The sequence below is a fragment of the Indicator indicator genome, chromosome 26 (assembly GCF_027791375.1).
Source record: "Indicator indicator isolate 239-I01 chromosome 26, UM_Iind_1.1, whole genome shotgun sequence".
NCBI classification, from domain to species: domain Eukaryota; kingdom Metazoa; phylum Chordata; class Aves; order Piciformes; family Indicatoridae; genus Indicator; species Indicator indicator.
In genome coordinates this window covers 7807946-7833754 of record NC_072035.1, presented here as the reverse complement: position 1 = coordinate 7833754, position 25809 = coordinate 7807946, and the positions used below count along the sequence as shown (strand labels likewise).

Genomic DNA, 25809 nt, shown 5'->3' with positions numbered 1-25809 from the left:
GTTGCAATCTCAGTTTCCCAGGTTGTAACGGAGGGGAAAACATCAGCAATTGGGCTTTACACCAGCAAATCTCCCTGCCTCGTCCTGGCCCCCAGGCTGGAACAATGCTACGTGCTCCCACGCTTCATCCTTCCTCCATGCAGGCTTTGGCAGCTGGTTTTAAGACTCCTCAAGCACACCTCCAGCATCCAGCATAAACCAGCAAGAGGCACTTTTTAACAACCAGATGCAATCTCCAAAACAAAGCAGCACTCAGAAAAGATCCCTCCAACGACTCTCCTCTGCTCAGCACCTGCTCACCCCATTACCTGGCCCCCAGCCAGTATGCTTGATTAAAGTCTATCTATTAAGTTTTGCCTCTATAGAGAGCCCCGCTCCACAACACACAGGATTGGCACTGGGCTGCACAGAGGGTTGGAACAGCTTAAAGGCAAGTGAGCCAAACACTTTGGGATATTCACAGGCAAAGTAATCCAAGTCCACAGCTCCCACCGGCACCTGGGCAGCCAGTGCTCCAGAACATGTAATCACCATCCCGGCAGCAGGTGCATTTTCCAAGCAGAGTCAAACCCACTAACACGCCTGTCTGCATTTGCCATCCCCGAACGGCGCTCATTTCCATTTTAATTTCCCATTTACAATCCTCACCAGACCAGGAGAGTTGGCAGCGATGCAAGGGAGGGGACACGGGCTGGGGACATGAGCTCAACAGCCCATCCACAGGACGTGACTTTGGCAAAAGAATTAAAGCAGTGCAAGAGTTGGCCTTCTTGTGTCCAGAGGCACAGAGAACAAGTCTGCAACACAAGTCTTACAAGGAGTGGCTGAAGGAATTGGGGTCGTTTAGTCTGGAAAAAAGCAGACTAAGGGGAGACCTTCTTGCTCTCTACAACTCCCTAATAGGAGCTTGGAGTGAGGTGGGTGTTGGTCTTTTCTCTCTTGTATCAGGGGATACAAGAAGAGTAAATGGCATTGAGTTGTGCCAAGGGAGGTTTAGGTCGGATATTGTCAGAAAAATGTCTTTACTGAAAGAGTGGTCAGCCATTGGAACAGGCTGCCCAGGGAGGTGGTGGAGTCACCATCCCTGGATGTGTTAAAAAACTGTGTAGATTCAGTACTTAGGGACACGGTTTAGTGGCCATGGTGTTAGGTCAGCGGTTGGATTTGATGATTTTAGAGGTCTTTTCCAACCAAAATTATTCTGTAAGAGCTGCTGCAGGAGTGGCACAAGGAGGGGAAGTGGTAAGGAGGGCTGTGCTACACTCAGCACTTTTAAAAAACAGTCTCAGCAAAGGCTCTGAATCAGCTCCAGGATGTAAAGTCACCCCGAGCTGCCCACAGCCCTGGCTCTTGCTAGCTCCCCGACACGTGGCTACAGCGTGCTGGGGTTCACCATCCTCTCCCTGAATCTCAAGAGCTGCGAACGCAGGCAGATGCTCTCGGCGTGCCTGGAACAGATTGTGCCGCTAGCACAAACCTCTCGAGAGCAGGGTGAAGCTACGCCTTCTGCTACAGGCACCAGAAGCTGCAAAATGCAACAGGTGAAGCACCTTCCCCATTTCCTACAGCCAGCTCCTGCCTCGGGGACATGCACGGGCTCCAGGCTCCCCTGGTGCTGGCACAGCCCCCAGGGCTGGAGGGACCAAGCACACCTGCCATTGCCACTGCCTGCCTCCCCTACACCTGCCTCGAGGCTCCTTGGGAGCAAATCAGCAGTGGGATGGCAGAATCAGCCCCCACGGCTCAGGGCCCACCACCCTGCACCAAATCCAGTGGTCAGATGTCATCCATCCCCAATTGCTGGGTTAGCTCCAGCAGTGCCCACAGGAGAAAGAAAATGAGCAGCTCACCTTTTTTAGCTGTCTCCATCTCCTCTTCAGTCCAGCGAGAGCTTTCATTCATCTCAAGAGAAGCTGGAAAAAAGAAAGGAAAAGAGAGCAGTCAGCTATGAGTGGGACCCAGCAAGCTCAGAGGACATGCCCAATCACCTAAATCCCATCCTGTAGCCTCTTCCCCAGAGGCTCAACAGCCTGCCATGCAGTGCAAAAGTGCTTCTGCAGGGCAGGCTGTTATGGTGTGGGCTCTCAAGGCTTTTCCACACCCTGGTAACCCATGCACAGCATCCCTCCACCTGGGGATGTGTCTCAGCAATGCAAAACCTCTATTTTTGGACTGGAAGCAAAGCCAGATGGCTTGAGGGTGGCAGCAGATTTCTTGCTGATTTGGTGCCACGCACTCTGGCCCGCCAACAACAGGTACCCAAGATGGAGCTGACTTCAGCTGTGTGCTTTGGAAGTGGCAGACACAGGGTGGGACTGTCACAGTCAGCAGAGACGGAGAAACAGCATCACCTCAGTGGTGACTTTGGCTGACTGCACCATCAAGGGATTTGGCCATACTTGACCACAGGCTCCCTCAGTGCCATCACTGGGCTCTGGGACATTTCAGAGCCCCAGCAATGTCAGGGGCTTGCCTGGAGCAGTGCCCATGGCAGGGGGAAATGCTGGCCAGGAGATGAGAAGAGGGGGTGTCAACACCTGATGCTCCCCCTCTCCCCCACCCTAGGCACAGTGCCAGGGACACCAAGGTCCTGCAGAAAGCCTTCACTATACAACAGTCCTGCTGGCAGCCTGGCACTGGAGCAAACCCTACAATAACAAACCAGGGTGTGAGTCAGAGGCAAAAAACAACTCGGCAAGGAAACAGATTTCCGGCTCAGGCTGCCAAGGGGTTATTACTCTAAACAACAGGCAAAGCATTATTTCAACAGTGATGAGAGATGTTTTGACAGTGTCCTTTTAAAATGGAAAACAGACTGATAGGTTCAAGAGAAAGGATATGGGCAAGTAGAGAAGGAAGTATCTTCCAAGAAGCTCTATAAGAAGTTGAGACCCCGTGGGAGGACAATGCAGGTTCTGATGCCCAAGGCATTAGGCAGAGCAGTCTCCAGAGATGGCTGAGGACAACTGCAGGTGTCACCTCCCGGAAGTCAGCGCAGGTCATGGCCTCCCCCAGAAACGCTGGGTCCCCCCCATCCCCACCATATCAGGCAAGAGGGAGGGAAATCAATACCTCGCCGCTCCCCCTGGCTGCGGGCAGAGGTGGGGCCACCACGCTCTGGGGCCACCACGCTCGTTTACGTCAAAGTGAGTGTCCCCAGCATGCTGTGCAAGGCCCTCTGCTCAGCTGGAGGGGGACTGTCATTGTGTGGCACAGAAATGTCAAAGGCACGGCCTGTTTGGGTTGATTAATGGTATTTATTGAGGTTGTGCAGTTATGAAACAGATGCCTATGGGGAGCTCTGGCATGCTGCAGTTAAACCACAATAGGGTTTGGTGTTGTTTTTTAATGTTCAGTTGGTATTTAAAATGCAATAACTTTCTTAGCCAACCAAAATTAAAGCACTATTGGACAGACAAAGTGAAACCAATTACTCAGATATGTCTCTGGGATCGACCTGTTCCCTTTTCCCAATTTAACATGGTCTAAAGTCTTTTCTCCATGTTACCAGTGAAGTTTATCAAGGACTCTGAGATGCTGGGATGAAAAAGCTAAAAATCCCCTTCAAATTACTGGCATTATCTGCTGCTGCTCTGCAGCACTGCTTAACAAGTTCAAGAGAGAGAGCAGGGCTGCCTTGTGCTGGGAACTATTTATATCGCCTGTATGACAACAGACCGCTCGCAATCAAGGCTTCAGCCAGTTGTCAGCAGAGGAACAGGGAGGCAAAACACCTCCGAGTGATTTATAGCACATGGAACAGAACAGGCAAGAAACTGCAGAGCATGGAAACCAAGAGGAGTCACCCTGCTTTTATTTTTACCTGTAATAATTTTGTGCTTGATAGAGTAGAAGATATAGGAAAATCAGCCAAATTCCTCGATGCATTGGCTTCTTAAAAGCAATGCATGAGCAGTTTCTCAGGGTGACCACTGCTGGTGCTGCAGACATCAGAGGCAAATGCACCCAATGCGGGGCAGAGGATGCTGCCATGAATCCCCACCTAGCCTGAGACAGACATGGTAGAATGGCTCCAGCCAAATGCTACTCACTGGCACAGTCCCTGGGTGACATGTTACAGGTAGCACACTGGTCTCATCCACCTTGCTCTGAAGCTCCTCTGCTCACTCATCAGGAAAACACTGAACACAGTGCCTGGCTGGTTACTGATGGAGGAGATGAGCTGGGGCACTGGGAACCAGCATGGGAAATGTCAATTCCTGAGCAAAACAAGAGCAGCTTGGGTGCAGAGCATGGCTGTAGCCAGTGGAGGATCATGAGCAGGTGTGACCCACTGCCAGCTCACCACTGCCCTTCAGTTGCAGAGATGAGGAAGGGACAGGCCCAATTCCCAAGGCTGGGGCGGATCACAGACCCCACAGGCTGCAGCTGCTTGGGCTCTAGGTGAATTGTAAAACAGAAAGGGAAGGAGGACTTCAGAACATGGTTTAATAGCCATGGTGGTTTTAGGTCGATGGTTGGACTCAATGTTCTTAGAGGTCTTTTCCAAGTGAAACAATACTATGATTCTATAGCTGGCAGAGCCCCAAGGAGGGCAGATAAGGCTCCTTGTGCAGAGCTTGAGTAATACTCAAAGCCTGAGCTGCCACAGTGGAAAGCATATCTCTGGGTGGCAGGAGGTGCATGAGCCCTGCATGAACTCAGCCAGCAACAGCTTCCCTTTTTGTCTTTTGCAACATTTTCCCTCTGAGGCCATAAAACCCACCAACGCTCGGTGCAGCACAGCCCAGGCTTGCAAATACTTCCACTTGACCTGGGTGACACATCCAATTGGAAATCTTGTTCCTAGTCACCTTGGAGGAGAGAATATGGACGGAAAGTAACCTAGTCTCCTACAGCTTTCATGCCCTTAGAAACCAGATTCCAAGCAGCCAGTTGGCAACCAAACATTTATAGCAAGTTTTGCAACCAGGCTTGGGAATGTTGACTGGTAATTCCTAGAAAAAGCTTACAAATCAATTATTTGTGCTACATAAGTAACCACATGTTAATGCTCAAAGGTGTTCTGCTTCATTCTAAGACATGATCATGGAATCATAGAATTGTTAGGGTTGGAAGGGACTTCAAGGATCATCTAGTTCTAACCCCCCTGCCACACACAGGGACACTTGACACCAGATCAGGTTGTTCAGAACCCCATCCAACCTGGCCTTAAAAACCTCCAGGAGGGCTTTTAGGAGGGCTCTACCGTCTCTCCCTGGGCAACCTGTTCCAGCACCTCATCACCCTTATGGTGAAGAATTTCTTCCTAACATCCAATCTGAATCTACCCATTTCTATTTTTTGTTCCATTCCCCCTAGTCCTATCATTACCTGACACCCTAAAAAGTCTCTCAGCACCTTTCTTGTAGGCCCCCTTAAGAGATGGGAAGGCCACAATAAGGTCTCCTTGGAGCCTTCTTTCTCCAGACTGAATAACCCCATCTCTCTCAGGAAACTGAGCTGAGGCATCTTCGTTCCTTAAAATAAACAGATTATGGTTAAAAAAAAAAAAAAAAAAGGCAACAAAACAACAACAAAAAGCCAACACAAAAAACCTCCACCTGATCATGGGATAGAGAAACCTCACTGCTGTCCCTCAGAAAGGAAGATTTTGCAAAAGAAAGCCCTCCTTTGCGAGCGTTTTGCAGACACCCCAAATGCCCTGCCAAGGTTCCCCTGTCCACGTGGGCACTTCTACCCACCCAGCTCGGCGCTCTGCTGTGGGGTGGCTGCCTCCTCGTTGTTGGCTTCATTGGCCATGGAGCGGGTGATGCGGCCCTTGCGCCGGCCCTGGCTGTTGGCCGTTTTGCGACCTTTGGAGGTGACAGTTTCTTTCTCATCGTTGTCTTCCCCAGATGTGTCGTCGTTCTTGTCCCTGCAGAAAGAGCAGGGGAAGAGATGAAAAATGTTGTTGGGTTGATCTGATTTTTTAGGTCAAACTATTTCCCTGCATGTGTTTGAGGATGGGGGTTTTTTGTTGCTCTTTGTGGGGTGAAAGTCTGTATTTATTTTGCACATGCAGGCTCTTTTCCTGGCTGGGAGTGAGCTGGAGTGGTGGTGGGGTGATTTGCAGTGGGGTTTTTCTTTCTGCAGCTGGCTGCAGCTCCACCACCAAATGCACAGAGAGACCTGATGGAGACAGGTTTAATATCAGACCATTCAAATTCATCCCTGCCTCCTCCTCATTTATCTTCCTGAAAGGGACCTGCTGGTAAATGTCTTTGCAGCCTAGATATAATGAAGCCAGATGTTCTTTTAAACCCAGTATTAAGCCCGTTACAGATAGCTAGCGGTCTGCGTGCCAACCTCTCCCCGCCACGGCTCCGACGCTCCCCATTCGGTGTGAGGGAGGCAGGGCTGGCTGCAGCCCTTCATCCAGGAGTGCTCACGTTGAACATCAATAACGCTAAAGGTGAAGTGCTGTGCTCAGCTGCACCCAGATTGCTCCTCTGTCTCCCAGAGGCTCCCTCAACAACAAAACAAGCTAGAGGATCAGAGAGGCTTTGTGGGCTGATTTGGTTTATAGTAAAGAGTTGTTTTCTCAGTTTGGGAGCAGCAGCGAAAAGAAACAAAGAAAAGAGTAGGCTCTGTCCTTCCTTCACTGCAGGAGATGAGGTGGGCGCACATGGTCCCTGCATGGGGTCAGGCAGCCCTGGAAAACACCATGTCCCATTGCTGCATCCCACTGCCATTTCCCACCACCCAATGATCAGCCCCTGCTGGAGACAGAAGTGAGCTAGGGAGGGAGTGCTGTCCTTACTTTGTCAGTTCTTCTTTGTCATTTTCTGTTTCCTGCTTGTCTTCTTCCTTCTCTCCCTCCTTCTCCTTTTCTTTATCTTTTTCATCTTTCTCGTCTTGGCTGCTCCGGGGCATTTGCTGCTGCTGCAAAACAAGGGACACATCAAGCCCTGAGCACTGAGGCAGATACATTGCAGCACCTGGGCCAACCTAAACAAACACAGTGAAACTATGTTGGGGCGTGAGCAGCGAAGAGGAAAGAGCACTACAGGCAGAGGGTGCAGGCAGGGCACTCATAGAGGCCACAGGGGTCAAAAGCTTTCCAGGGAGATTAGAGGCAGTTTGGGATTAGGCATGGCAGCCATGCTCCGTCTCCCGTTCCAGGCAGCAGGACAGCCACTGTGGCTCCCTGGGGTCAGAAGGCAGTGAGCAGGGACCTGACACAGGGACAATCCCCTGTTCCCTGCAGATGATGGCTTAAGCAACATCAGTCACCATTTACAGCTGGTGGGATGCGTTTTGCTGGAGCACAAAGGAGATGGAAGCACCAGAGATGTCCAAAGGCTCAGTGATACCAACACTGGAATCTTTTTCCCAAGCATCTGACACGGCCCATGGGGATAGTTTATGGCCCCATATCACCAAGAAGGGAAGATGTCTCGCTCCCTGCTTGCTCCACAGCACCTGGCACCCTCGCTGGGAACTGTGCACCCACCCACCCCAACATTGCACACATCGCTTGGACCAAAGGCACTGCGATACCCAAGGGAGGGTCACAGCGATTATAATAGTTCTGGATTTTGTTTCAACAGCTGCAAAAGGAGGATGCTGGGGAGGCCTGGTTCCCCTGACCTCCCTTCCCTTCAGCCACCGGCGAACCAGAGGCATTTCACAAAGAAGTAGAAACTAAGAGACGGAAATGATTTATTAAGCCGTCCTGCTCCTGGTTAATGCAAGACTGCTCGCTCCAGGAAACCTACCCGGGCTCACCCAGCCCCTGCCCAAGCTGTAGGGCTTCCACCACCCCTTGGGAAGGGGTGGAAGGGTTTGGTGATGTAACAGCAGGGGAAATTGCCTTAAAGTGTATTTATCAGCAGAAAGTATGATACCAGCTGGCGTGGGCTGGCCAGCATGCAGCTGTTCAGCAAGTGTGGATAAGATATCCTTGTGTCCCTTGAGCCAGAGGGACTGGTCTGTTCCTGATTCACAGGAACTGGGAGGCTGCCTCAAATATGGGTGTCCCTGCAGCAGTGGCACTGGGTGCAAGCTAAACCCTCTGCCCCCAAAGGCTTGCTGCTAAAATGAGAAGTGTGGAGTTGCCAAAACAGACTTTGGAGCAGTTTAACAGGAAAGCTACTGGTTCTTTCAGGCCTGGGTTCAACATAAGTCCTTCAAACATGAGAGTTACCATCACCAAAACCCTGCACACTTTCAGTTCCTCCTTGCATGGGGGGCAGGCAGCTGTGTCACTGGGACCCCTCCCCACTCAGCAGCGTATGCGTGGCAGGCTCAGCCAGCCCCTGCAGCAAGTCCATGCTGGCACATGTGCCAAATGCACCCCCAATGCATCCGCTCACACCCCCACCACGCTACTGGGAACAGCTCAGTAGGATACAAGGTGGGGGGGATCTGGGGAAGGCTGGGATCAGCACTTGGTTACTTAAGATTTTTCAGGGTCCATAAAACTAAGGTTTGGAGAATGGGCTTTCTCCTGCAGTGACTGGCTAAGGGACAGCATCATACCCTGTGGCATGCCAGGCACTGCCCCTGCCAACCCCCAAACCTGGGAAGAAAGAGAGGGGCAGCCAGCAGATCTGCTGGGACTGGGAGGTAAGCAAGCCTGAGGTGGCAGCAGAGCAGCAAGGGGCATCTGTCACACACGTTTCCCCAGTGCTGCCCTGAACTCCCTGACCCCCTGAGTCACACTGTGGAGAATCCCAAGCATGGGTTCAGCCCAGACAAATGCCCATGAGGTGAAGGCTGTGACCTATGAGGGCTGGAGAGTGGGCAGGGCAGGCTCCATCTTAACCCTGGCCACCACCATCCACCCACATTCCCTTCACCAAGCCCTTTGGCAAGGAAGAACACCACAAATGAGTTCTGTAGCATTTCTACTACCCCGTCATGAATATTTGCTTTTGAAGGAAGAGGGAAATCCTGCATCCTGGAGATTCCAACTCCCCAGAGTTTAAACCCAGCTCTCCTCCAGCTGTAAATACAGCCACATCTGCATTAGTCCCTGCCCCAGCATCAAGCTTGCCCAAAAGAAGCTTCAAAACATCATCTCATCTCATCTCCACACTCACTCAAATAGGGGGCTGTCATCCCAACCAGCTATTGCAGCTCTCCCCCAGAGGAACAGTCTGGGATGCAAGCGATGCTAATGTGCTCCCTGCACCAGCCTGCAAAAGCAGGGGTGGAAAAGTGCAAGTGGCCTTGGAGGGTCAGAGAAGAGCCCAGAGAAGAATCTGCTGAGCTCCATAGTGACAAGGATGGAGAAACCTTTATGGCCACTCTGCTTCCCACTATTCCCCAAGGTTTCAGGCCCAGCCTAGTAGAACATAATATTAGGGTTTCTCCCAACATAGGGAAATATCTCTATCCAAGAATGCCCTCTAGTGATTGCCCTGCTCTGGCCATGGCAGGGTGCCCCATGCCAGGAGCCAGAGCCAGGTGGTAACAGCACCCTGCACACACTGGGACGGGATGGGTCTCAGCTGCCTGCCGTGTCACACCAGGCTGAAATGCATAATTTGGGGAACATCATCACCATGAGGCCATGGAGAAGAAAACTGCCCCCAGCTCTACCCATGGTCATGTTTATGCCTTCATCTGAAGAACTGTCTTAGGCAAATGCTGCTTTGAACCCTGGCAAGCACATGATGATCTCCTGAGTTAGGGCTTGGCTGCACAATAGGGCACCCCCTAAACAGCCTAGGAAGCACCTCCACAGACAGCCATGGTCACAAATACCACCTTACATCCCACATGGGGGTATGTGCTGGCTTGGAGACTATGAGGCTATGACTCTGGGGTGCCAAATCAGGCCATGTAAGAGCTCAGCTACAAACAGCAGAAGGAGAAAGGAGGTGGAACACCCTACTGGAGACCAACCACAGCAGCTACTTTGGCCCATCCTTCTATATGCTCTACCCCAAACCTCAGACCACTTGGCAGTGGAGCTGAATCATGGTATGGCACAGAGCTAGGAAGCCACAGCTGGGAACCCAGGGACCAGTCGGTTCCCCTCCAGCACACGTCTGCTCTCGCAGTGCATGGGGAGGTTATTCTTAGTGCTGGACATGGACCAGCTCTGGATGATTCAAGGGACAGGACGCCATCCCAAAGCGTGACTGGCCAGGAAATGCTTCCCCAATTACCAGCTGATGTTTCCCTCTGATTCACGCTGCCCCGGTTAGAAGTGGACGGGCAGGTGGGTCAGCTCTTAGCGGACACGCCAAAGACCAGCAACCAAAATACTCAGCTCCCAGCAAGCACCAACCTCTCTCCAGCTACATCCCTGCCCACTCAGGCATGAGGAACCCCACTGCGTGGTGACGAAGCAGGTACCTGCTTCCCATCTCGCACAAGGAGGTGAAGGGATGCGCCTGAGGCCAGGGAAGCTGCCTGTGGCAGAGGGCAGGTCTGTCCCTCCCTCCCGGGTTGGACACTCTAACCACCACACCGCCCTTCCTCCTCAGTATCGCTGCTGCTTGTTTTTGTGGCCGACACATCCTGTTTATTTAAAAAGGCCCCAGGACAAACTCGCATACAGGACGCGTGAGCGAAAGGCCGATCCCGCTCCGAGTCTACAGGGACAGGCAGTCTCCTTCCCAGCTCGCTCCCTGTGCTCCAGCGTGAGCTCCTCCGTAATGACAAACATCTGCTCACCCCTGCCCCAGTTTCCCACCGGCCCCAGAGCAGCTGGAGAGGAGCAGAGCGCTGCCAGCCCTCCCGGGAACACCGCGTGTGCCGCCAGCCATCCCCTCACCGGGGCCCACGGGCAGGCTCGATCCAGCGCCCGGAACCCTCGGGAGCGACACGGCTCACCCTGCCCGGTCGCCCTGGCCTGTCACAGAGATTTCAGCTACTCTAAACCTCTGGCTACAGGCACATTTTCGGGGGACACTGGCTTCCAGGTAGGTTCTGGACACTGAAGCATGCGCCCTGCGGAGAACCTAGCAACTCGCTGCACAGCCCGGCAGTGGGTCTGCCTGGAAGAGAGCCCCGGCGAGGAAGAGGTGCAGCTCCTCCCACTCTGTTTACTTCCTCTGCCGAGGCAGTGCCTGCTTCAGAAAGCAGGACGAGAGAGCAGGAGGAGGTGGGGGAAGCAGCTCCCCACCTTCACCCTCCCCAGGCCCACTAAGATGCCTGCTGGCCTTGGCACAGAGACGGTGAAACCAGCCAGAACCCCCTTCCCGGCCAGCAGCGTGGCCCCAGTCCCAAAGCACACACTGCTCGCACACTCAGACCAAGCTCCGGCCCCTCGTCCCGTGTCCGCCCCCCCCCCCCACTCCTCCAGTCACTCACCTCGCCGCTCCTCGGCTCCCGCGAGCGGCCGCTCCCCGACAGCCCCACCGCCGGCTCCAGGCCCCTGCTCAGCGCCCAGCCATCCGGGCGCGCTGTGCCTTACATTCTCCGGCTCTGAAGGCTTCCTGACGATTTGCATAGTTAAGCCGTAAACTAACCACAACATTCCTCTTATGATTTTGCAATCTGCTGGAATAACGTGGTCGCTCTAAGTCGAGTCGATGAATCATCATCTATAAACCACAGCTCTCGTCACCGGGGCTCTCAGTGCTGGCTGCAGCCAGCGTGATTAATCCGCCAGGATGCCAAGCTTAACCTACGGCACAGGGCTATTTATTTTCCAAACTTACAAGCCTCCGGAAAACGACAGCTCCTGCCTTCCCAGTCCCTCCGCGGTGAGATGTACAGGGCTGTGGCAGGAGACCAGAGCTTCCTCGCTGCCACAGGGCATCCCAGCATTAACCTCTGGATCGTGCACCTTGCAACTGTGGTGTCCATGCCCTCTCACAAATACCCCTTGCTCCTTGCTCAGCAATCACCCTCAGTATAGGCACCACACCACCAGCATAGCTCAGGTCCACAGCCTTAACTCTCTTGGGGACAGGCACAGGCACAACCACCATTTCAGAGCAACTCTGTCTGATGTTTGTCTCAACCCTGAGTGTCTATCAGCGACCAGGACTACCAGTGCCAGCTGCCACTGGCCACACCACTTGCTGGTGGAAAACCAGCTCAGGTCACAGTGTGATTTCACTGTGTGAGAGACCATCTCAAGCACTGTCTAGGGGTCTCTTGTCTCATGGTGCATTTTAAGGGCAGACCGGCTGCACAAGGGATGCCATTGGGACACCAGGAGATACACCACCTCCGGTGCTGTCATTATAGTGCCCTGGAGTCTTACAGATGAATATAACACAGAAACCACTGACCTCTACTCGTGTCTGAAATTAGGAGGGAACAAACCACCATCCTCTACACCCTCATGCAGAGGGAGTTTCATGTGCCAGGATGAGCAGACAACTGGTTTTGGTGGCATTCATGCCCATCCCCTGGCACCACAGGCAGTGAACTCTGGGGTTTTTGCTCAAAAGTGGCTTTGTGGCTTGCTGCAGCAGCAGAGTGACATAGGCCAACCCTCTCCCCACCATGTCACACCAAAGTCTGTCTCAACAGGGGCTCTGGAGGGAGCTGAGCCACACTAGCACAAGCCACATCCCCTTCAAGCCACCTCTCCTGCATACTGGCTTCTCACTTCTCCCGTGGGTGACATCAGATCAATGGCATTTATGATGTTCTCCAGGGGCACTTGGCTGTGAATCAGGCTCAGGCCGAGGTCATTGCACGCAATCAGGGAGTTGCAAATTAAAACCAGCCCGAGATAAGCTGAAGACAAAAGGCATATGCTACACGGGCCAGGAACACCTGGCGTTTGGCCTTACTGCTTGTCCAGCAACCCCCAGCATGCCGACAATGGCCATGTGCATGCCTGGGTGCCTGCTGGCATCACCCTGAACATCTTGTAGGGCTCAGTGCTGACACCATGGAGCAGGATGCACTGTGGCACAGCTGGCAGGACTCAGCACTCTGCTCTCACCTCTGTCCCTGGCCCCGCAGAATGCTGCACAGAGCATCTCTGCCAGGAGCAAGGCTGACACCATGAAGTGTGGCTCAGGAGCATCCTCTGTCATCCACCACCCATGTCCACACTTCCACCTGCTTCCAAACTCTCCCTCCAGCAGGTCGCACCACTGAGAGCCCAGGCACGGACTCCCCCACTGGGCAGCCTCAGCACCAGCCTCCTTTTTTAGCCACCACACTGTCCAGGTCTCCCTGGAGTATCTTTCCCCATTTGGCAACAACATAGCAGAGGTCAAGGTGCCCACTACAAACAGCATCCTCCATGTCTCTGCCCATTCCTGGGCAGGAGGCTGGATAAGAAGGGCAGGGATAACGGCTTAGGAACACTTGTAGGTATGATGGAGCTGACTCCCAGGGCCTGAAGCCTCTGACATGATGGTCTGGAACGCCTCAGTCCTCACTGCCACCCACCACCATACAGCCTGGCTTCTTGTGACAGTGTGCAGCACCCTCTGCTCATGGGAGAAACCACAAAGCAAAACAAGCCTCTGCCAGAACAACAAAGGCAGGAGGAGGAACATCTGCCAGCAGCTTGGCTTTGTTCGCTCGTGTCTTGGGGCTGGGTTTGATGCTGTTGGCTGCAGAAGCAAGTCAAAAAATCAAACGGTCAAGCTTAGATTTGATAAGGAGAATGATAGTGAGCATGCAGCTCACTTGGGTCGGCTGCAACCGCGATGGCCTAGAGCTGAGCTGCTCCTCTGCCGAGAAACAACAAACTCTGTAGGACAGCAGTCCCTGAGAGGTAGAGATGGAGAACACCAGGGCTGTGCCCAGCAGCCCAGGAAGCCCTGAATGAGACCTGCTGTGCACAGCAGAGTTCTCTGGCACCACAGGCCACAAAACACGTCTGGTGCCAGCCATAGCTGGGCTGCCTGTTTGTGCCATGGGAAAGCCCCAGAATCTCCCAGGATACTGATCCTGAGGCCAAGCAGCATGCCAGGGGTGAGGAGAGGCTCTGGCTGTGGGACTGCAGAGATGTTGCACCCTGCAGCTTCACTTGCTGGACCATAGCAGGACCGTGCCTGGTGCACATGCTCAAGCATGGCCTCATCTCTGGTGGGACTAGAGGCCTGTTGGGGGCAGGGGCCCTCTTGTGGCTCAGCCTAGCCCAGTGGTCACTGATGCCTTCTCACCACTCACTCCTTGATTTCTACGAAGCACAGAAGCAGCAATTTTTACAGGACCCTTCTCAGTAAGATCCCTCCTTAAATCAAGGAGGGCTTTCCCATAAGAGGAAATGTTTATTTTCTGGGTTGTTGCTGAGTTTTTAAAGCAGTGATTTGATTGCTCATGAAGGGAAAATGACCTGAGGGGAAGACAGCGTACTCTTTGGAAGTGGTGGAGATGAGCCCCTGCTCTGTCCCAGGCAGAGAACACGTGTTTTCTCTTCCCTGTGGTTTGCTTTAACTCACTCCCTGCTGCTCACAGCTCCCTGGCCTCATGCTGACCCTGTTCTGAGCCCTGCCAGCAGAGGAAGGTGCTGGGTCAGCAGTTCATGGGATGCAGAGCAGCATCCATGCACACTGCAGATGCACTTGGGGCAAAGCAAGCCCTACCTGCTTGCAGAAGCAGCTTTCTGTAGGATTTGTGGAATCTCCCTTTCTGGAGATGTCCAAAACCTGCCTGAATACGTTCCTGTGTGACCTGGTATAGGTGATCCTGCTCTGGCAGGTGGGTTGGACTGGATGATCTTTTGAGGTCCCTTCCAGTCCCTAACATTCTGTGATCTTCAGCTGTGCCTGCTTTAGAAAGCAACTTCGCTATGACACCACCTGTTTCACATACTTGAATCACAACAGAAAACTCATCCTGAAATCCAACCACTTTCTACCACTCTCTGTCCCACTGGAAAGATGCTGCAGGTCCCCTGCTGGAATCAGTAATAGAATCATAGAATATAGAACTGTTGAGATTGGAAGAGACCTTTGAGATCAAGTCCAACCACTTGCCCAGAGCTCACAATCTCACCACTTGTGCTAAGCTACTACCACTAAATCACATCCCTCAGTGCCACAGGATGGTGACTCCACCACTCCCTGGGCAAATGCCCAGCATGGATCACAAACTCTGTCCTGAGGAGTACTCACATGGGTGCTAGTGTGGTGAAGCCAGGAGGATGCATTGACCCGCTGCTGGAGAAACATGAGTCTGAATTGGGGGGCCAACCGGAATGGGGGCGATTCATGTCACTTAAGTGACTATTTTATTATTGCTAATTGCAGACATGATCAAGCTGCATGGAAGACCTCAGATGTGGTGGCCAAAGGGTCCAGCAGCAGCTTGTGTGGGTGCTCCCCCAGAGGCTGTGCATCCCAGCCTGCCACTGCCTGGCTCTGCTCTGAGCCTGTAGGTCTCACTGATGTCCCTACACTGCCAGCAGCCTGTGAGGCTGCACTGGGACCCGGGGACCAAGCAGCCACTCTCCTGTAGCAAGGCATCCTTCGATTCTTTTCCCAAATATGGCCACATCATTGTTGTTCAGTCACCCCCAAAACTGCAGCTGGGATTTCAGGAATGTGAGTTTCTATTGTGTTTACCCGATTCTGCTTCCTGGAGGGGCGGCAGGGCTTGGGAAAGCTGCAATGTCCTCGTAATGGGGGAATGGCCGTGATGCACCTCATGGGGCACACCTTGGGGACAGGGCTTGGGAATGACAAGCCCAGACTGAGAGAGCAGATGCCAGTGCAGAGTTAAAGGTTTGAACATCGCCGTGTCTCACAGCTCGCCCACCTCCTCTGTGCAAGCACCTTGATGCTCAGCCCTACCCATGACAGCCCCTGGGTGACAGCCCTTTAGCAGTCCCAGCTGCACACCACTCGGTACTCCAGGGAAGGTAAGTGAATCTTCCTTTTTCAAGCCAAGGTGAACCTGTGCTCCAGCACTGGCATCCCACCAATGTCATTTCCAACCACATAAATTGCTCCATCACTGACTGTCCTTGCTCACTCCACAGATAATTTCAATACCCTTTAAAATATGGCACTTAAGGCACAGGCTTAAATCTCTCAGGATAATTTACTGGGATTTGTGGCAGCAAAACCCATCCAGGCTGTTTCTGTATGATGTGCTGCATTATTAAAGCAGGATTTTACGACAAGCATCTCCCCACGTGTGAAAGAGAAGCTGTCAAACCCTTTGTCACTAATGAGGAGCCACTCCCTGGACTGATGAAAATAGGAGGAGTCCCAGAAATAGCTGTTACCCACCTCATTAGCAGCAGCAGGTAAGGGAGCGGGGGCACATGCACCGTTAGTGGGGTAAGAGGCAGTTTGCTGAGCTCTGGACCTGATCCTTGCACAGGAAGGAGAGGTGATAGCATGGCAAGGCTGGACCTGCTCTGCTGCCCAGTAGGGGCTGCATGGAGAGCTGGAGCTGTGAGGAGGCAGTGCCCAACTGGCAGCCTGAGCCCTACCAGCCTTTGCCAACCTTGCCAGCCAGGAGATGGAAAAAAGTAAATGAGTTGTTTATAGAACTCTGGGCTGGGGCTGTTTATCCGCGTCAGCGAGGGGAATGGTTTGTGTTTGGGGAGGGCGGGACAGCCGGCGGGACGGATAATTCGATTTGGGTTTTGGCAGGGGGCAGGGAAGAGGGTGGGCCTGGGAAAGACTGTCGGCCCTGGCAAGAGACCGTGCTGGCTGCCCGGCCAGGTCATACTGCGGCCCCCGCCCCACCGGCACGGCTCCGGCTCGGCTCCCTGGCGGAGGAATGGGGGTTCTGGAAGGCTCAAGTCCCCACGGGTGCCACAGAGCAAGTCCTCGAAAGCATCAGCACTAACAGGGGCCCCTTTCGCCAGGGAACATGTGAGTGCTGTCTGACAGCAGCGCCGAGGGGGACCAGCATGACGGAACGTCCGTCCACCACGACGCATGACTTCATCCACTTCTGAGTCATCCCAGGGCGGGCAGGCAGCTCCTCCGGCTGCCCATTGCCACTGCTGACTGACCCGAGAGCTTCATCAGCTTTGCCCGGCAGGATGGGCACCCTCCTCCCCATCCTGGCACCATGTAGGAGCCCCATGGCTGCTCCCCCGAGGAATTCATGGCTGCTCCACTGCCATGGGGACAATGCTGCTTCAAAATCAAAGTGATTTTTTTCTGGAATCAAATCCCCAGGCTCCACATGGAATGATGATGTTGAATTAAAGTCCCTTTTCTCCCAGCACAGCACCACAGCCCAGCTGAACAGCTTGCCCAAAGAGCCAAGCATATGGCACTAATTGCCTAGCCTTAGTTTTGGTGCCCTCCGCTGCAGAATTAGAGGCATTCACAGAGCTATGCCCTTTGAAAGACCCTGACAAGCGACTGTGACAGCCCCTCCAGGCAACACATCCATGCCAGGGCCTTTCCTTACAAGCTCATGCAAATTTATGCTTATTAGTGTATGGTGAATATCGGATCAGTTCCTTTTACCACGATTCAAACTTTTTTCTTTTTTCCCCCTCCCTTTTCAACAAGAAATTACATGCTTGGAAGTTATTCCTCTTCCCATTGATCCCCCTCTTTCAGGGTTAAATGGCATTTTCCATACCCCAGCAGAGAGGGAGGGCTATTGTAGGAAGGATTTGGAGTCTCAGGAGCCTGCATGTGATGCTCAGTGATCGCTCAGATGCCTGTGCTTTCCGTTCTCCGGTGCTGGCAAAGGCGGTGTGCCGGGAGCATGCGTCCTGCCTCGGAGCAGGCGGCTGCTTGGTTTGCTGAGCAAACTGGAAGCAGAATCATGTGAAGTCCCTGCTCTTGGCAGGAGACTTTTAGCAATAAGTAGCAGCTTTATGAGGAATATCCTTTGCCAGGGGACCATCCGCCAGGGAGCAGTGGGATTCTTATTTTTTAATGGACTTTTAATAAGTAGGCCACAATGATAATCTTGACATCAGAGGAGCTTGATTTCTACGTGCAATTATCTCCACTTTGCTCTCAAGCTCCCTGTAGCCTCCAAGAGCAAATAAGACCACCAACCTCTCTGAGAGAAAAGGAGCAAGAGAAGAGCACAAGGCCACTTGAAATGCTATTTGTGGCAGACCTCATCAGCTCCTCTCATCCTATGTAAGAGTCAACCTCTTCTTGAAACCAATTAAATCTCACTTTTGGTGTTTAAACTGCTTGAACCCTTAACAGCAAGAAAACATGTTCCTGGAGCACAGGATGTGGTGCCACATCTCCCAGTGCTGTAGGAAGAGTGTTCATATCCCTGTCTCCTCCCCACACACTGCCTATCCCAGTGTTGTCCCACTATGTCTTTCCCTGTGCTGTTCTCCACCACATCTCACATCCTTCATCCCATCATCATTTTTGGTGACTGAGGCTGGGCAGAGGCTTTGTACTGGGGCAGCCCTATGCTGCTGCTCCCCAACCCCAGCCTTGACCCTTTGCAAGGCCACAGTATGAGGAACCTGCACTGGGTTAAAAATAATCCAGGACCCCCTGGGACAAGCTACGCCCAAATGAGCATTTCTTCTGCAGGTGTAGGCAGAATCTGACCTGCTTCTGAAGAGACTCACTAAGCAAAAATCCCACCAGCAGCATCCCTCCAGATTTAATCGTCATAGAATCACAGACTGGTTTGTATTGGAAAGGATCTTTAAAGGTCGTCTAGTCCAAGCTCACTGCAGTCAACAGGAACATCTTCAGCTAGATCAGGTTGCTCAAAGCCCATCCAACCTGACCTGGAATGTTTTTAGGGATGGGGCTTCTACCACCTCTCTGGCCAGTGTCTCATCACTCTCATTGTACAGAATTTCTTCCTTCAATCTGGTCTAAATCTTGCTCATTTAATTTAAACCCATCACCCCTTGTCCTGTCACAACAGACCCTGCTTTCTCATAGGCCCTTTTTAAGCACTGAAAAGCCACAATGAGGTTTCCCTGGAGCTGACCAAACGCAGGTCTCTCACCATTTCCTCACAGGTGCTCCAGCCCTTTAATCATTTTTGTGGTCTCCTCTGAACCCAGGTCCATGTCTTTACTGTGCTGAGGTATTTGCCACAATCTAACCTCTCCCAGGCTAGTTTGCACAGCTACATGCTGACCCAGCCTGACCTGGGAAAGCAGGTCCCATCAGCACCACCCTCAGAGGAGACCTTGGCTCCCCAAACATGGTTCTAGGGTAGAAAGGAGATGCTTCACCACTCCCACCAACTCCTGGTAGGACTTCAAAACACTCCTCCCTTGAGTACCTGGAAATCCCACCCTAAAAGGACTCTCCCTAGCACAGCCTTCTTTTGTGGTATGAACTCAACTGTGCTGCGCCACCAGCCCCCACTGTCTCCCCTCCTCAGTACTGTGCCCTTCCTAAGCCTGCAGGACAGCTCTTCCAGGGCTTCTCTGCACACAGCCTCCCAGGGAACAGATGGAAGTGAGGAATGGAAATACTGGGGGTATCACAGCACCGAGAGTGCACCTCAACAGCCTCCCAGGATCTCTGGGGAGAGTTGCTCCAGGCTGGACTGTATGCAGCACCTGTTCTGCACCTCCCTCCTACTACTATTTGTGCAGGCGGTTTTTGAAGCTTGTCTGAACATCCTACCTTCCACTTGAGCCACAGGAAACGTTCACTGCTTCATCTTCCCCTTCCAGAATCATGAATCTGACCTTGCTTCTAGAATCAATAATGTTCTGACTGAGGTCTGCTCCACCAACAGTGCAATTTACTCCCCTTGGAGCACAGCTTTGCCTCTGAACGATTTCCAAATGTTGCTGTTCTCCACTTGCTCAAGCAGCCCCACCTTTTACGACAGTTGATGCAGCGAGTCCCTGCTTCCAAAGACTGGCACTGAAGGAGACTCCCAACAGCAGCACAGGATCACAAGTGCCCAAGCTGGACCAGACTCATCAGCAAGGACAAGCAGCGTGGAAAGATCTGCAGCTAGCGAAGCTTGTAAAACCCCAAATGGTACCTGCTGGGTGCAGGATGGGCAGGTCTGTGGCCATAGGAGTAGGTAGGCAGATGCAGAGCATTAGAATGTCTCTCTCCCTCCACACTTGTTACTTGCTCAACTTAGCATTGAAACCAGAATGAGCTGTGCTAAATGTCTCCACCGCTAACAAGAAACAAATGTGGCCTCATGTTCTAGTTGCTGTGATCTAACAAAACAGACCATGGTAAACACTATAAAAATGTACTGGAGAGAACCACCCTGTGTTTGCTGGGAGAAGGACTGGATAATCTAATAGGGCTTTATCCATCTCTAATGTCTCTGAAAAAAAGAAGGGAAAATTGGGCTGGGTCCATGACATTCGTCATGTGCTAGCTATTCTGATGTCTTAATGCTGCAGCAATCAAATTGGAGCAAGGCTACCTATCTGCCTCCCAATCAGGATCTGGACCCAAGTGCTGCTTTTTATGGCCATGCAGCATGAGGAGCTGCTGATGTCAGTGGTGGCACAAGCTAGGCCAGTTTTTCCATTCCTATCCCCATGTTATCTGGAGAGATATTCCCTTTGTAGTCACCTCACTCTCTTCATGACATAGATAATTGCTCAGCTTAATAGACCTGGAGATCTACTAGTGGGATCTTCTTCTGGCTGAAAGCCAGATGTGTATCTTGGCCATAGCAATGGCAAAGGTTGTTTCAGTCACCTAACCTCAGGCACCTTGTGGTGTCCTAGGTACCCACCCAGCTCTTAACTAAAAGGTTAAGAGCCTTCTCCAGCTTCAGTGCTAAATCTGCCAGCTCTCGTGGTGATCTCAGACACCCTCCAGCACTTCAAACAGATTTAAATGTCTCTACTAAGGTGATCACCAGAAGTCACTCCCATCCAAGTCATTTTCCTCCTATCTCTTTGCCCATAGGAAGCACCTTGAGCAGGTTCTGCAAGGCAAGAGCACCCTCACCCAGTTCCCAGGAGCCTCATGCCTGTTCCCAAGCCAGCTGCCATCTTTAGAGGGATGAAAGAAACATGCCCCACACAGTGATTGCACAGAGCTGCAGGCTACATGGGCAACCCCATAGTACTCCTGACACCTGGCCAGGGTTCCTGCATTCACTCCATCAGCTTTTTCAAGCATCTTGGGTTTGTTGTTTGCTTTTTCTTAAAACTAACATGACCTTGGCACGGGGAACAGACAAGCATTAACTGCCATAAAACAACATGTTCTGAAAAGATACACAGAGCACAACCACAGTCCCATGGCAGTCTGCAAGCAAGACCTCCATCTGGGGAGGGGAGAAAAGAAGTACTTGGGGTGCTCAAAGAAAGTGATGCTGAGAAACACTCATGCAAAGCTCAGCTTGAGGGCTGAGGTCTCCACATGCTCCTCCAGCTCTTACCTGGCTCTTCCCGCGCCGCCGGTAATTCCTTCTTACAAGGTTTTTGTAGTTCTCGTTTTTCTTGGTCAGGTAGTAATAGAGGACACAGTCTGCCACCGTCTGCAATGACACAGGAGAGTCAGGGAGCAGAAGGTTCTATCCCCTGGCACTGTTGGGCTGCAGATATCCAGGAGCAGTGGTTAGGCCCAGCCATCACTGGGTCTTCTGCTGCTTCTGAAGATCTGCAGCCCAAACAGGCTTCCCTGTGCCTCCCTCCCAAAGCCCTCTGGTGGAGCCAGAATGGGGGGACAGGGCATGGTGTCCTATTGGAAGGGACAGAGCGGGGCCACTCTGCGGGCCTGCTGAAATTGAGGTGGGGGTGCAGAGCAGGGAGCATCCCTGCCGGAGGCACAGCAGAGGGAAGGGCTGACCCTAGATGACTGTGGCAACTCCAGGCAGAGGAAGGAGGGCCGCCTGTCACCCTCTGTTGCAGTTAGGCGAGGTGCAGGCTGCCACATGACTGTCAGCTGGCGTTACACTTCCAGCCGCTAAGCTCGCTGACTCCAGCATGCACAACTTTCTCAGGGGCAGATTAAGATCCTGGTGCTCAAGAGCCACCATCCCAACTCCAGCTCCAATGGGCAGTTCCAGGAGCACTGCTCTGGATCAAACATGTTAGGAAAATGGGACATACTCTGCTCCTGAACAGCGCAGGGCTTGTGGCACTGGGCAATGTCCTTTGCTGAACTGGGTGGGCACGTGAACACTGCTCTTGGGCAGAATTAGTGTGGCATGAACAGCAATAATCCCCCAGAGCCTTCACCCCAGGAGCTGGGTGCTGCTGCATGCTCCTGTGGGTGCCTGGGGGCTGTGTTCTGCCCATCCCTGTGCAAGTAGTAGAAGCATTTGCAAAGACAGATTGTAACTTTTAAAGTGTTAATTGGATCCCTTTCTAATCTCGCCCTGATTACACACACAGGCAAACACAAAACCTTACAGTCATCTGTTCCAAGGGCTAAGATCACTATTTTTTTATAATGCAATTTAAAAATCTATTAATTCATTACATTGAGCCATACTTCACATTTCTCTCCAACAGGATAATGGATGTGTTCTGTATCGTAATTACAGCCTGATTTACAAACGAGTACAAATAAAATTAGAAGACATTTTACAGCTTGGAACACAGACTGGATTGTGAGCATCATCCAAGTCCCACCACTTTCAGCTTTAACAAGTGGGAAAGGCTGGAAAGAGCCTGGTATTGTACAGCAACAACAGCAGCATGAGGCTGCTGCTGGCCTTAGCTTGCTGCTTTGGACAGAGAAGTAAAGGTCTTAGAGATCATTGCCCCAGCCTTAGTCATGTAGAAACAGAGGGACCTCTTCAAGCCACTCCCCATAAAATCTGAGGGGGTCCACCAGTACAAGTAGACACCTCATGGATGAAACACTGCATGAGATAGGCAGAGGATGCAACTAACTACAAGGACCAGAGAAGCAGCAGCTCTTAAGTCTTTCTTGCTGAGGACAGCACCTGGTCCATCTTTCCAGGGACCTGCCTGTATGGCCTGTCCCATAGGTGGTACCTGGCTCGCTCAAAACAGGACCAGAAACTTGCTCCTTCTTCAGATCTCTTTTTCAAACCTCTCTTAGTATCATAGAATCACAGAATCATTTTGGTTGGAAAAGACCTCTAAGATCATTGAGTTCAACCATTATGCTGAGTCTGATGCTAAACCATGCCCCTCAGCACCGTATCTCTGTGTCTTTTAAACACCTCTAGGGATGGAGATTCCACCACCTTCCTGGGGAGCCTGTTCCAGCCTTTGAGAGCTCTTTTGGTGAAGAACTTGCTTCTAGTATCTGTCAGCCCAATTAACAGTAAAAAGGTAAAGCCCAAGGGGCACGGGATGGGCTTGGGTAAGGTCAAGCCCTGTTGGGAGCAGACTCTGTACATGACACCATCCCAAACAGCTGGATCAACTGGGACTCAGACTCAAGACTATCCCTGAGCAAAGAAAGGACCCTCTGCTTTGTGCCAGGCAGCTGGGTGCCCACCCACCCTGTGTGACAGCCTGGCTGGTGCAAAATGCCTCCAGGAGATACTGGAAAGCAGCTCTCCTCAGGCAGATCATGGGGTGGGCTGCAACGCCTACACACCAGGCTGGAAGCATTCACACATCTCGCAGCGCTCAGCTCCCTGGCTCTCCACAGCTGAGTCAGCTCCTGGTGTCTGCAGGGAGCCAGGAGGTGTCTGGACTATGCTCAGGGCTCTGAGCCACCACCACCCACAGCCACCCAGCACCTACCAGTTGCCCCAGCACCAAAGGGAGATGTGATGGAGAAGCAGCCATGTGAGCAGGCTGAAGGCAGGCAGGGGGCTTACCTTCCTGTCCAGAAAGGACGCGATCAGGCCAAAGTTCTTCGGGTGCTGCATGAACCTGTGGGAGTAAGAGAGAGGAAGTTGGTGTGGGTGTCAGCTCCAATCCTCCTTGCAGCTCAGGCTGTCATGTCCTGTGTACCTGCAGCAACGAGGCCAGCTCCTCAAGGGACTTCAGGGGTTGAGAAAATGTCTGTCTTCTGTTCAGCTTCCCAGAAAGATAGGAACTTTACATTTAGCCCTGTGATTGGAAGCTTAAATGTATAGATGTTCATCATGGGGTGGGAAATGGTAGGAAGTGTGGCAGCACTCAACATCTGCCCATCACCCAGCTCCATCCCATGGCCCCCCAGCCTGTACCAGTGGCAGGACAGGCACAGAGGGCAGCTGCACACCCAGCCGAGGATTTGAGGTTTGGCAAGAGTGAGAAACTGCCATCAATGGCCAAGCACAAACACCCTACAGCACTGCCAGGACTGTCCCCATTGCCACATGGGACTCAGCCTGGTTGAGCTGGTGGGGATAGCTGCAAAGGACAGGAAGGGAAACCCAAACTCCAGAAGGAAGCAGAGCTGCCTCGTTGCTGAGTTGCTCAAGAGATCCCCAGTGGCACAGCAGCTCCAAGGAATGCCAGCTCCCACCCAGCACACAGAGATGCTGCAAGCAGGCTTACCCACAGCTGCGGCAGCCTGGGACAGTGCACTGCCTGCCGAGGGCAAAGATGCCTCCTCCAACACATCCCTTAGCCTAGCTGGTGGGGAAGTGCTGAAGGACAAGCCCTTGGCAGGAGGTCATCCCACTGGCAGGAGGACAGTTAACTGGTGCATCACCAAAGGGAGGGGAGCCTGGGTCCTGTGCTGCAGCTGGAGCACAGTGCTGCCCTGGTGGGGAGGCCACCAGCACAGGCAGGGCCAGGGCCAGCCCAGCTTGGCATGTGTGTGTCTGCCTGCTCCCAGGAGCTAATGGCTCCTATGCCCTGGGCAAATGGTTTGGAGGCAAGAGGTGGGGGAGCTGCAGTGTGCGTGCAACACAGGTGGGACATGGTGAGCAGGTCACTGCCTCCAGCTGTGACGGTGATTCCCTTGGGGCTGCTGGCCAAGTCCTCTCCTCCCACTCCCGCTGCTCAGCCCTGCTGCCAAACTCAGGGTCAGGACACTGAGCTGAGGTCAGTAAGGGCCTGACCAACTCCAGCCATTGCAGCAGGACATGGGTGCTGTCACCCACATGCTAAGATCCTTCTTCAGAAGATCATTCCTAGATGATCTTCAGAAGTCCCTTTCAACCCCTACCATTCTGTTATTCTGTGACCCCCATCTATTTTGAGTGATACGGCAGCCAAGAGCCCCATTATCATAACCCATCACCAGCACAGGGGGACCTCATCTTCTCTGCTTCTAGCACAAGCCTTTTGTGGGTGACAGCATGGCACGAGAGGATGTGGGAGGTGGGAGAATGGATAGCAATAGGAGCATGATGCTTGGGCACTTAATGGGGACCCAAGTCTCTATCAGCCTTTCTGCCATCGAGTTTTGAAAGGCAAAACTTGCCCCACTCAGATATGACAGACTCCAAGGAAGATCCCCTAAGACAGGACTAAAAAAGTAAGTAAAAGAAATGGGATGCCCAGCTGCCTATAGACTGGGCCTAGCTCCAGAGCTGGCTGGTTTGTGCATGGTACAAACCAAGGGCTGGCCCTTGGACAGGGTTTTCAAGGACATATTATCAATGATGCTAATGCAGTGTCAGGGGCAATGTAGGTGATAATCCAGTCTTTCACAGGCCAGGCTGTGTCCCATGGTGAGGAACAAATGTTGTGTTCTCACGGCGTCCAGCACAACAGGGCTGCAATGCCTGAATAGGGTCAGGGTGTACTGCAGTCATCTCTGCTCCTTTACCAGCAAACCACAGTCCTCCTGGGAGCAGACTAGTGATGGGCTCTCAACAAACACCTGAAATCGTGCCCAGAAGCAAATCAAATCAGGCTCTTCCTCATGGTTAGATTTTAACAACTAAAATGATTTCAGACCTGGAGCTCGTCAGCCTGGCAGTGCCTGACTGCTTTCTCCAAGAGCCTCTGCCACCAGGGCTGAACAAGAGGTAGCACCAGGTTTTCATGGTCTCAGGAAGAAGCTGGCTCTGGGTCACAATCACCGATGACAGAACTCTGGTTCACCTTCAATACCTGGAACAGAAGCTGCAGTACAACAAGCAGCTCATCTACCTGCACACCAGGACAAGGGCAAGAGCCAGGGCAGGATTCCCTTGGCCCTCCTT

The 25809-nt window shown here is 52.5% G+C and overlaps 1 protein-coding gene across 1 annotated transcript in view; it reads right to left on the bottom strand.

Annotated features, from left to right (window-relative positions):
- The window catches only part of NCOR2 (nuclear receptor corepressor 2), a 177727-nt gene that overhangs the window by 56217 nt on the left and 95701 nt on the right, over nt 1-25809 (bottom strand). Inside the window, exons 12-16 of the mRNA XM_054392833.1 lie at nt 23542-23596; nt 21175-21273; nt 6764-6885; nt 5706-5878; nt 1851-1913 (exon numbers count right to left, since the gene is read on the bottom strand). Coding sequence (XP_054248808.1) covers nt 1851-1913; nt 5706-5878; nt 6764-6885; nt 21175-21273; nt 23542-23596 — 512 coding nt within the window. The remainder of the gene's footprint in view (nt 1-1850; nt 1914-5705; nt 5879-6763; nt 6886-21174; nt 21274-23541; nt 23597-25809) is intronic.